The sequence below is a fragment of the Falco cherrug genome, chromosome 2 (genome assembly GCF_023634085.1).
Source record: "Falco cherrug isolate bFalChe1 chromosome 2, bFalChe1.pri, whole genome shotgun sequence".
Lineage (NCBI taxonomy): Eukaryota > Metazoa > Chordata > Aves > Falconiformes > Falconidae > Falco > Falco cherrug.
In genome coordinates, this window is record NC_073698.1 from 37795302 (window position 1) to 37807996 (window position 12695).

General features: G+C 36.4%; 1 protein-coding gene across 1 annotated transcript in view; it reads right to left on the reverse strand.

The window, feature by feature from the left end:
• Positions 1–12695, reverse strand: part of DIAPH3 (diaphanous related formin 3) — a 245986-nt gene that overhangs the window by 203095 nt on the left and 30196 nt on the right. Inside the window, exons 5-7 of the mRNA XM_055702362.1 lie at positions 5456–5586; positions 404–478; positions 251–320 (exon numbers count right to left, since the gene is read on the reverse strand). Coding sequence (XP_055558337.1) covers positions 251–320; positions 404–478; positions 5456–5586 — 276 coding nt within the window. The remainder of the gene's footprint in view (positions 1–250; positions 321–403; positions 479–5455; positions 5587–12695) is intronic.

Here is a 12695-nt window from a genome sequence, read left to right on the forward strand (position 1 = left end):
AAAAAATAAGTGACAGAAAAGTCCAAAATGGGTCACTTACTCTGTAATAAGGGCATACATCAGCATCAAAAATTTACACTATTCTCTGAGTATATTTCCACAGAGGGGAAGTGGCAGCAGAAAGAACTTCAAACCACAGCTGACCAGCACACCTCTTCTCCAGATTGCACAGGCTTATACCCACTGATCATGTACATTATCTAATTGAACTGTAGTAATTTAGATTTCTAGATTAAATAAAATCCCATACCTTATTATTCATGAAGGCTCTCAAACACTGTACAACCTTATGCTGACTCCTCTTCACAACTTTGTCCTGGCTGAATAGATGAAAAGTTTAGTGTAATTAAACAATGTTTACATATTAACAACAGCTGACAATTTGATATGAAATCATCCTTACTTTTTTGTCTCAACCAATCTTTCCAAAACATCCAACAGCAGCCCCAGACCTTCTCGGCCAAAGTTTTCAACCCAGCTAGGGAGGAAGAAAATAGACATGAAAAAATTTGATATTTCAAAGACTAATGAAAATGAATGAAAATTGTCAACATAAATAAAAGCAATATAACTGGATCATTTTAAAACCCAAAATCAACTCTTTACTCAACAGAAGATCAAGAGGCATTACATTCACTCATTGACACAATTAGATAACCCTAAACTAAAAAAGATTTTAAAATCATAGTAGCCATTAAATTTAGTAATTGTAATTTTTAAACTAACAGTTAAGCATTCTTTGGCACAGAACTGTAATTAAAAACCCCTTGCAAAATAAGGAAAGAAAACAAACAAATACCTACTGCATACTGTTTTAGGGTCTCCTGGAAAGGTCAGAATCTAACCGTAAATGGCAGAGAAAGGAAGGGAAAACCTAAGGCAGTTGCAGAAGTGGTTACTTGAGATATTAATACATAGGAATATCTCCACATAAACACAATAGACATTTTAAATTTCAGCTATTGCCAAAGATATCTTTCGGTGAGGTTAAACCTTGGCATGTTGTTTCTACCAGACAGCTGCTTCACAGTTCTGTTTACTATTGCTCAAAACTCCTTGATAGCAAATACAAGTAATTGCATGAGTGGCAGCAGTACTGCAGCCATGCCTTTGACAGTAGATGTTGGTCTTGCTGAAACTAGAATGTTTGGTCAATTATCTAACCCTAAAGCTCATGGACAACACTGTCATTCATAGTCATAACAGAAAGAATAATTTGCTTTTTAAACTTCAATGTCTGTATCAGGCACAGATATTTTAAATTTCAAACTTCTAACAAAATCCCACTGGAAGAAGTTGGCTGCAGAAGCAACAAAAACACACATACAGCAGAAAAACTGTAGAGTATTTGCTCAGGAAATTCCTTTTATAAAGGATGAAGTTATAACAGTCCATTATGGAATTAATTCACAAGTACGTGAATACTTTTCTCTTTCCATAAGAGGCAGAAATATTTCCTGACAGCTCCATGCTTTCCATGCTACTGCTGTTAAGACAAGTCCTTGGATTTCTTATTGTCTTTGGCTAACAAGACAGAAAATTATTTCATAACGGGTATCTCTTCAATACCTTTCCCAGTTCTAAATTAGAGTATTAATTTTATCTAATAAGTGATTACAAAACCATCTCTATTTAGAACAGATACAGTTAGCATGATGAACATGTAATACTTCTCATTATCTTCATCATCAAAATACAGATTCTGTTGTGGCTGTAGTACTAATAGTTTCTTCAAAAAAACTTCAGCTGATGAAATCTCTTGTCATGTATTAACAAAATAAAGTCTTTTACAGAAAAAGGAAGCATCCGCTCTGCCGCATCAGAAGTTCAACATCAAGACATTGATCAGAATTAGTAAAAGAATTAGAACATTCACTTTATTTGTATTATAGCCTCTCCACTCACCATTTGTTCTGTTACATCTATTTGCATGCCATTGTACATATTGGGTAAAATGTATTTATCACCACTTTTGATTAGTAACCAGAATAATTAGATACTCCAATAATGGTGGGACCTTACCAGTGACAAATAATAAGCTATTCTGCTGGAAATAACACAAGGGAGATGCAACACTCATTTGAAATGCATAGTACTTCCAATCTCATCCTATAATGGGATTAAACAGTTCTTCATATCTGCTAGATATAGAACTATGACGGACTTAAAATTATAAGAAGAGAGAATCAGATCAGATGCTTTTATATGTTTTTATCCTAAAAGTAAAATATATATGAAATATATTCTCTCCTTACTGGATGGGTGTTTTTAAACAGATTAGGCAAATAACTATCAATTGTTTTTGGTATAAGTGGCCATATCTGACCTAAAGATGATGCTATGAGATGTTTCTTAGCACATTTTGTGTTAGACAGAATTGTGCACAACCACTTTGTCATAAATTCAGCAGCTGAGGATGCTGATAATGCTCAAGTGCCTAAAATACTGTTGAATTATTACTGCCATTTCCTCCGTTTCCACAGCTGAACAAAGATTACTTACGCTATCCAAAGCAAAGACTCGGGTTTTTGTCAGTCTGAAAACACCAAGTTATCAGTGCCCCTATTTTCAATTTATTAAAAATGTCCTCGTAATGAAAAAAGCTAATTCCATTGCAAGTATTAGAACAAAAGGAGAAGAAATACTTGTAGATAACTAGTTATCTGTAATACTATGTAAAGTTAGATCACTGAACCACTTTTGATGAATTGTGTTCGCAACTGGGAGGTAAAAACACCCCATTTATTTACCTGAAGAATACTAACCAAGTTCAGTGGACACATTTTCCTGTTGAGGCTTTCTTTTTATACTCGTGGAAAATAAACACTACATTTTGCAGTAAGCCATACAGTTCAATATATTTTTCTAAGTAACAGGATCAAACTAATCAATATCACTCGATTCAGATATTCTCTGTGACCTAAAAATACATTTTACATAAAGGATTAATTGGAAACAATGTTGTAGAACCAGTTCTTGCATTAGAAACTGTAATGTCAACAACACTAAAAACTTGATTAAAGTATAGTAATTGGAAAAAGAGAAAAAAACCCCTAAATTATATATTGTCAAAAAGATCACAGCCTACAAATGTGAAGATTGTCAGGCTAGATCAAATTAACTTTAATTCTCATCCTGTTAAAACAGCATGAAATTATTCTTAAGTAGTATACATGCACAAAATAAAATCCCAACATTTCATCACCTATTTCTCATTGTCCATATCAGATGAAGTTGGAGATAAAAATAATCATGGATTTATAGCAGCTGGACTGGAGTTCAGTATTTATGTGTCAAAGCAAATTCTTACTTAAAGGTCTGGTTGCTGATAGGAAAATCAGGGTCACCAGTATGTGCATCCAATCAACATAAATTGTTGTTACTCATTAGAAAGAAGGGGATGTGGTTTACAAATATTTACTCCACAAATTTTCAGTATGAAGAACAGTGTGCCACAGTTACATTTTTACTATTTTTGTACGTAAGCCCTATGGAAAAACCTTATCAAGGCTATTAATGCTCTGATTAAGCCTAGTGAATTCTATCTTAACAGTCTTTTTCAACACCAGTCAATAAACAAGAAGCCCTGTTTCAGAACCTGTAAGTTCTATTGGCTGTGACCTTTCTTTTGACTTGTAGACTAAAATGCATTTACAGTCAAGTAGTAGAGATATTTTTATTTTATTTTTTTTATAAAACTGCTGCCTACTTAAATAGTTCTTCTCTCATGTTTTTACAAGCCACAGTCACTATCCTTCCAATTCTAACCTCTCAAACTCAGACCTATTCTTAGGTCATACATCCATTAACATAATAATGAGTCTCACTAAAATCCAGACATTATAGTTCTCTTCTGTTGTCTCTTACATTCTGTTTAATGTTTCAAATTGGAGTTAAATTCTAATAAATTATGGTCAAGTTAGGACTTAGGTTCAACTGTCAAATTTTCTATCTACCATAGTTTATATTTAGCTGAACAAAGTTAAAGCCAGTGTTGCCATCTAGAAATAGTAGTTTCTTTAACTTATTGGTACAAATCTCTCAAAAGCATCAATGTAAAACTTCAATATCAACAATGCTTTGAAGGACTGACATAAAATGCACTAAGCTTATAAAAATGAAAACATTCTTTTTTCCTTTTCTCTATACACAAAAGCACTTACTGTTTTCCCTGTACTCATATATCCTTAGATTTCTAAACCTTTCCTTATTCAAACGGAAACATTTGTGGAAAACCTACCTAGTCCAAAATTTCTTATTATGCTATAATACTTTTAAGTTTCTGTGCTTTGTTCTTCCAGATAATATTGATCACCACACTTTTGGTATTGATCAGATGCTCTATTATAACATCATAGTCTGGTTCAACTTGCATCCTCTATCAAATGGCTTAATTGTGGACCAACACCACTCTCCTATTGACCTCCACATTTCTTATTCCGATACCATTTCTCCACCTTCCTCACTCCTTCATGTCCTACCACATTTTACTATGCTGTCAGACAGAACTAGTACCTCACCAAGATCATGGGGTTTGGTTTGTATCAGTTTTGGGGGGAGGGGGATTAACTTTGCTCTTGGCATGTTTGAAAGGGGCAGCAAAGGGGATCACATACAGAAAGACAAAACTATCCAGTCATATCAAACAGATAGGAGAGATTGCTTTAAACTTGTTTACACATTTCTTACATTCTGCATTTCTGTCTCCAAATGCATACTCACAAGAAAAGCTTTCTTTGTTAAAAATCAAGGTGTCAATAAAAAAAAAATTGGGGTTGTGGGTTATTGTTTTGGGTTTGTTTGGTTTTTTTTTTAAACAAAGGGATAGCAACACTGTATCAAAAAGTAGCTTTGCACTCATGGGGAATGTATCTTCTGTAAAGTATTCTGTCAGAAGAACTCAGGTTAATGTAAAGCATGTTTCTTCCCATGTGAACCACTATGTATTCTAAATAAGACAATACAATTCAAAAACAAATTAATAGAAGGAAAGAAGCAAACATCTACACAGAAAATACATACACAACCCACATCAACAACTCCGCCAAGCCAGATGCACACTGGACAATTAAAAATAGAAATGTTTTCTGGCTAACAAACTTACCCCAAGGTGCCTATCTCCCATTATTGATTACTCTGACAAAGTTAAAAGATTAAGGAGAGAATCTCGAAAATAAAAGTACCTTTTTGACTATTTAGCACTAGAAAACAAGGTAAACTGCTCTTCACTGCACTTGTTTTACATTCTTTTAGTATTACCTTGTACAGATACTCTACTGAGAAATAGATCTACAGAAGATACATTATCAATTTTAAAAAAGGTATAATCATTCACTAATGCATGCATATTCATTAACTGCAAAACCTTGTGGCATACATCTACAGATCCATTAATTTTAATCCATTAACAAATAAGAATATGATTAATCTTTGCAATACATGTTAATGATGTTACCTGACAGGATTACTAGTCAAGGACACACGGAGAGATTCTAAGCAAGTGACTAGTCTTTCATCTGTTGACCCAGATTTCAATTCCTGAATAAACTCCTGTGGTGAAATCTTCCGACTCTTCTTGAGACTTCCCTGAAATACAGAAAATACATTCATTTTTTTTATTTTGTCTTCGTTTCTGTTCCTTGAAAAAACGGGGGGGAGGAACAGGTACCCAAACCTGTAACTGTTTGTTGTCCATCTACTATATATGCTAAATTCTGACTTCATTTATCAATTTAGGAACAAACTCATAATCGGTAATCAAAAGCAGCAGGCATCAAACGTACAAGTGTATCACGCACGCTCTGTGAAATACAATTTTTGTAATGAATGGATTTTGTTTATGCATTGCAAACAGCTTAATTTTCAATACTCAACAGAAGAAAAAAAACAAAAAAATAACACTTCTGAGATGCTCTGAAATGATCACAGGGCATGTGTCCAGAAGGGTGACTGCAGTCATATGAGAACACAGAGGGAAGAACAAGTGCACCAGTAGAGTACTCAGGATATTATTGTAGTAGCTTGAGTTCTTGCAGATAATGTTACAAAACGCTTTTCCCTTGCATCCTTCAGACAAGGAGTATATGAGGGTGGGATTATAAAAACAGACTAGCTTTAGCTGTAAAAGCTAAAGCAAAAGAACATAAAAAATAAAAATTGAAAAAAAAAATAAAGACTTATTTAGAACCACTAAAGTTCTAAAGACAAATCCCAGCTCCTCATGTGTTGTGTTTGCCATCTGTAAGAATGCAGTGCAATACAAATGTGACTTGATGAAATAACATAATAACACTTACTCAACCTTCGCATTTGGATATTGCCTTGTTTTTTGGGTTTTGCTCTTCTTGGCAGGTGGGGAGGCAAATGAGACATAGAGAACAGGTAGATGGAAAGGAAAAATGCAATAGCAAGCTAATGCAGCACTGCAAAAGTAGTTTTGCAAAAAAATATTTTATGTTCCTAGCAATACAGGTTGAAAGACACCAGCTTTGACTCATCATTGTATCTGTGTTACCAAATGTTGCTTAAAATAAACTCAAGATATTAATGATTCTTCTGGAGGATATATAGTTTCCATTGTTTTAAACAAAGCAGTGCTTATGCTGAACTAATGAAGCTCTACAATTTACAACTAAAATAGCAAATCTAAGAGGCATTAACCCTATTCTGAAGTGTATCCTCATACCCTCTCCTCCCCCCCTTTTTTTTTAAGTAGTAGCAAAGACAAAATTTTGGAGGTGATAAAAAATGTACTCCACCTAATGCCCATTTATGACATGAAGGACTGATACATTTTCTACAGAACATACCTGAATTCCAAAACAAAAAAAAAAAAAAAAAAAAAGAGGTCTACAACGGCATATACAACGTACATTTGACTTACTTCATTGGAAAGGCTCCTTTTTTTGAGAGCAGAAGCACAGCTATTCTGTCATATAGAACTAAAGAGAGTTGCTAAATAATACTTGATTATCTAGTGGCTTAATTCAGAAGTTGAAGGGAATTAGACTTGCAGTGCAATAACAACTTGAAATTATCCACAGTAAATGATGAGATAGTCTCATTATGTTATTGTACAGAGCTTTACAGAGATTTTTTTCATTTTGGTAGATTAAGTGTTGAAAAATAAACTTTTTTGCTCCTGAAGTATAAGATAATGAAATAGTTTCTAGCAGAGAGGTAAAGTTAAAAATTGTCAAGAGTGGCTGACAGACTAGACTGCTGTGCTGCCATTCAGAGGGACCTCAACAGGCAGGAGAAATGGGCAGAGGAATTTCCGGGACAGGAAACAGCAAAACCTGAACCTGGGGAAAAACAATCCCATGCACCAACACATTGGGGCCAACCAGCTGGAAAGCACATTTGTAGGAAAAATTGGGGGTCCTGATGGGTGATAAGTTGACCATAGTGAAGTCAAGGTCAAGGGAAATGATCCTTCTCCTCAGCTCAGTGGTGGCGAGACATATCTGTCTGGAGTACTGTGTCCAGTTCTGATCTCCCCAGCATGAGAGAGACATGGGCATATTGGAACGAGTCCAGAAAGGGCTGTGGACACAATTAAAGGAGCATCTGTTGTACAAGGAGAGGCTGGTAGAACTGGGATTGTTTAGCCCCAAGAAGAAAAGGCTTAGGGGAACCCTATCAGTGAAAGGACAAGAGGCACAAATTGAAATAGAGGAAATAGGTTAAACAAGACAAACACAAACTTCCCCCCTCCCCTCTTGGTGGTTTCTTTTTACCATGAGGCTCCTCAAGCACTGGAACAGGTTGCCCAGGCTGACTGTACAGTCTCCTTTGTCAGATATTACAAAATGGACTAAATAAGGGGTTGGACAAAATGATCTCCAGAGGTCTCTTCCAGCCTCAATCATTCTATTCTATGACTCTGTGATAACTTAACATTGCAGGAGCTGTACTACCTCTCTGTTCCAACTATATTTCCTCAGGCTTGAGAAACAGATGTTCCAGATGCCAAAAAACAGACTACTGCCTGGAAGCACCCTGAAAATATAGCATATCATGCTGTATTTTGGTACACATGGTACATGGAATGTCATTCCAAACATGCCTCTGAATCAGTGGAGATACCTATTTACTTAGAGTCACTTCCAATAACTCTGTTCCACAAAAAAGTATTTAAGATGGCCAGGAAGGGATGAGGGTTGAGGGGAGTCTTATAATTAGAGACCTAGGAAACCCAGACACCAAAAAAAAAAACCACTCCTGTAACAACCAATGTTCCCACAGACAAAAAGAAACTCAGTGTTTTCAGCTTTCTTTCATGTTCTGTGTTTAGTTCATAGGCACATAATACTCAAGTAAGAAAGGCCCCACAGCAAGGGAAATAACTTTAATGTCTTTAGATATTCTCTGGGTCCAAGAGTTAACAGCATGCATTGGTAATGTCTGCAGGAGCGGGCTGGAAACTAGGACCATGCATGGCAATCAGTTAGCTGAGGGGAATGTGCTCGAGCTTGTCTAGACAACAATTAACATGATGAGGCATGTTTACAGAGCACAGGGGAGCGGGAGACGGATGGCGCCAAGGATGGCGCCAAGGAAAGGTAACACCTTGCTGATGGTAGTTAACCACCAGTCAGGGATTGCCTAGTATGCAATGCTTAGCTTCAAGAACCAATCTGTTTAAAACGCGCAGCTTCTGAAAGTGTATAAAAACGCGTGCTTCTGTACAATAAATTGACATTTGCTTGCATCAAGCTGCATCCCGTCTCTTCATTCGCCGCAAATGTCAGGAACAGAACACTACCTCCTCAAAAAACATCTAGTTGGCAAACTTATTCCATAAACAATTTACGCTCCTCACCAAGATGATATAATTGCTTGCACTTCCGTAAGGCAAGAAAGCTCAGCTCCCCTACAGCTTTGACACAGCTATGTCTAAAGAGGAATGAAAAAATAACTGGAGAGAATCTCCCAGCTAAATGTAGAAGATCCTAAAGAAAACAAAAAAGCATTCATAACATTAAGAACTAAACATCAGACTTGATGAAATATTAAATGTAAAAGCCACTTCACCATGAGTTGCCCAAAACACTACAAATTCACTGGCTAAGCACACAATTGGCAACAAAGGTTTCTCTCTGGTTATTCAAGAGCTTATATACAGAGCATATCCATCCTGTTGCAACAATCCGCAAACATTTTAAGAGTAGACAAGACATACTCCTGAGGCACAATCAGGGGAAACTGAGTTACAGCTGCAATAGGAGGAGGAAATTGTTACAACTGTGGTGTAATAGGGGATCAGGGCGGTGCCTACATGCATATGCAGCATATACAGTTCCCTACGTGATCTTGGATCTTCTCAGCTGGTCTCTGCACAGATGAGATAACAGACGGACTAGAGACAAGATGACCAAACAAACTCCTAGCAGCCTTCATGACAGAGTATTTAACTGAACGTTACAGGAGCTCTCCAGCTGGAAATTTCAAAAAGTCCCAGAAATTCTTCTGGCAGCTCCTGCAGTGCATAGACTAGTTGATAAGCACTACTTGTATGCCTAAGCATATGGATTAATATCCTGGGTGGAGAAACTGTCATTTCCAGTGACTTCCCACAGTAGTTCCTGCTGTAAAATTGACCAAGTTGGATATAACTAAAATACTTATAAGTAGTCAGTAAACTTGCTTTCTTTCCATGCATCAACAGTCATATAGTTAAGATGGTTAGAAGATATTTGGAAAGTAATTTCATATAATCAATAACAATGTGCACAGTGGAAAGGTCACATGGGACAAAAGCCCAGCCAGACTATAATTCACTAGAATGACATTTCAGAGAGTCTCATCTGGCCTTTCTGAAGACAGTGTCACAAGCAATGTAGAGCCACATCAACATCCAGACATTAACAACAGTTGCCCACCTGAACATTACCATATGCAAAAGATGCCAATAAACTGTGAATGTCTGTACAACACACCCACAGTACCAAGTACCACTTATTCATAGTTAACACCAAGGTTTTGCAACATAGTAAGAATATGATACATCTGCCAGTGCTTAAATAAAATGAGGGCTGCATTTGGTAGCAATTGTGAAACTGATTATATTAGCTATGTTTCAGCATGGGAAAAGCTGCTTAAGTTCAAAACGCTCGAGTTAACTGAGAAACAGGAAATATCTTGAGGCATCATTGCCTCTAGAAATTTAATTGCTCAGCTGAAGAACAACTGGTCTGTGAGCAGATGCAGTATGAAGTCAGCATTAATTAATTCAGTTAAAACATTACAAGGGAGTAAGCTGCACAATGTAAATGAAATCTTGTGAAGAAAACTCACTTTAAAACCCCAGTTTGCGTGTGTTCAACATACAGAACAGCAAAACTTATGGCAGAGTAACATTATAGAACTACTGCTTTTACTTCCACTTGAGTATTAACTCCATAACATGGAAACTGATTTTTAAAACTTTTCTGAGCTGGAACAACTTTGTGTTTATATAGCACTTAAAAATATGATAGCTTTTAACCTCAAATAATAATAATGCATACAAACAGAATACAAACAAACAAAAAAACACAGAAAATACATTGGACATAATCTCTAAAAACAGAACCACACTGCTTTTGATATATGTGAATTCACACTCACATAATAGCCTTTAACTACAACTGTTGTTCCCTTCTCCTGCTGTTTTCTGATAAATAAGACATGACAGCACAACAGGCAAAAATTTCATTTAGGATTTCCTAGCCATGATGGTTTATATATGCGATAGACACCTCTAAGATAATGTTTTTAAGGGAAGAAATAAAGGTTTCATTTAAGCACTATACATTACAAGAAAACAAGAAAGTACTAGCATGATACTTCCAAGCATATGTTTGGCTACCTTTCAAATTTCCAGCAAGTACTACTAGTATCCCAAGCCCCAAGACTGTTTATTCTGAGCAATTCTTCTACAGGGAGCCCCTGAACTTGTTATAAAGAGTGATGCTAAGAGCATACTTACAGACAAACGTATATACAGAAGCATACTTTCAGCCAACTGTTTAATAAGTCTCTAAGCAAAGTGGAGTGAAATGAATATTGGACGATGCACATCAGTAGAACTCTGGTTACTTTGAAGTTACTTTGAGTCCTTAAAAGATGCATTCATTCTAAATATCGCATGCATACACAGAAGCGGGTCACAGTATTCTGTATATAAATAAGCACCTGAGCACAGCCCCACCAAACCCAGCATAATTTCTAGATGTATCAGTAACAGAGTTGTACTTTGTGAATATTGGAAAGGGGTTGTGCATTTCTAAGAAACAGAAACCCTGATACTGAGGTCAATGATGAAGCTTTGACTGTAGTGGAGTCCACTTTGATCACTGGAGGCTGCTTCATTTTCAGCAATTTATTAGAGGTGCAGCCTCTGTTCTTAATTATAATAGGTTTGCTAATGATAATTGCTTTAAATGAAACCTGCAATTGTGAATGAGAATATTTGTCCCAACACAATATAGCTTAGTACCTGTCTCCCTAAAGCTGAAGAAGTATGAACTATCAAAAGATGTTACTGCAGTAGCACTCATAGGAAGAGCCATCTGAGATGGGATTAGTTGTACTTAGTAGTTAGGAGCTATACGGCACTTTAGCTCTTCTGAATAAGTATGACACTCTTCTATGAAATCAAAGGTACACCAAAACATTAACCAAGTACACTATTCTCCCTAGACTGAGAAGGCACTGGAACAGTCCAACACACTTAAAGCATGAAAGAGCATGCCAGGAACAAAGATTTTGCAAGGGTGACAGAATGAGTTTCCCATCCCAGTAGCTCCAGCACCAAGCTGAATTTGTCTGCAGCACTACTGTATCAAACAGCTGAATCTGCATCACAGAAACTGCTCCTCCCAGTTATACAATGGGTGAATGTCATTTCCAGTAAGGACACAACAGTAGAAACAGAGTTCAGTAAAGACAAGAGTTTCCCTGCACAAATTACTCTTCAGTGATCTCCTACAGCAGAAAGGGGGATACATGGGCTGGCACCAGAGAAGGGGAATGGAAGGGAAAATATGCTGTTGAGGGCTTTATGAAAACAAGCAAGACAACAGTGTGTGGGAATGACACGCTGGTTTGCGTTGAGAAACTACAAGAATGTTGTGAGATTTACCAGCCTGAAGCTTCCTGATTTCCCATTAAATATCTCTAAAAAAATAAAACCAGGCTATACCTCTTAATCTTCTGGTGTAAAGGAACTTTCATGCTATAAAAGGACTTAGTTTTGATAAGCTCATCTTAAAACAATCTCTAGACAGTTAGGTCCTGCACTAGACATCTACCTTCCTAAAAGTGCTAGAGTACCACACTAATAAGTGTACCTCATTTAAATTACTATATTTAATGTCTTCTTTTCTCAGTATTTAGTTATACTTACATATGGACAATTTTTACTGGTATCTCTACGTGCATGGAGCAGTGAGAATCAGAGAATCAAATACATGAATCCTAAAACAAACAAAAGATCTGAGACCAGTATTAGCACTGCAGCATTTAGCACTGCAGCCAGTCCCCACTTTGCAAAAACAAAGCGGTTTTTCTTACGTCAACTTAATCCTTAAATTGCCCAGTATACAACCCCTTGCACTTCTCTAAAGCAATCAGTAATTATCACTAGAACTAAAAAATGAACACTAATTGGGTTCATGTGCAACACTTTCATTTATCAACTACTACATAGG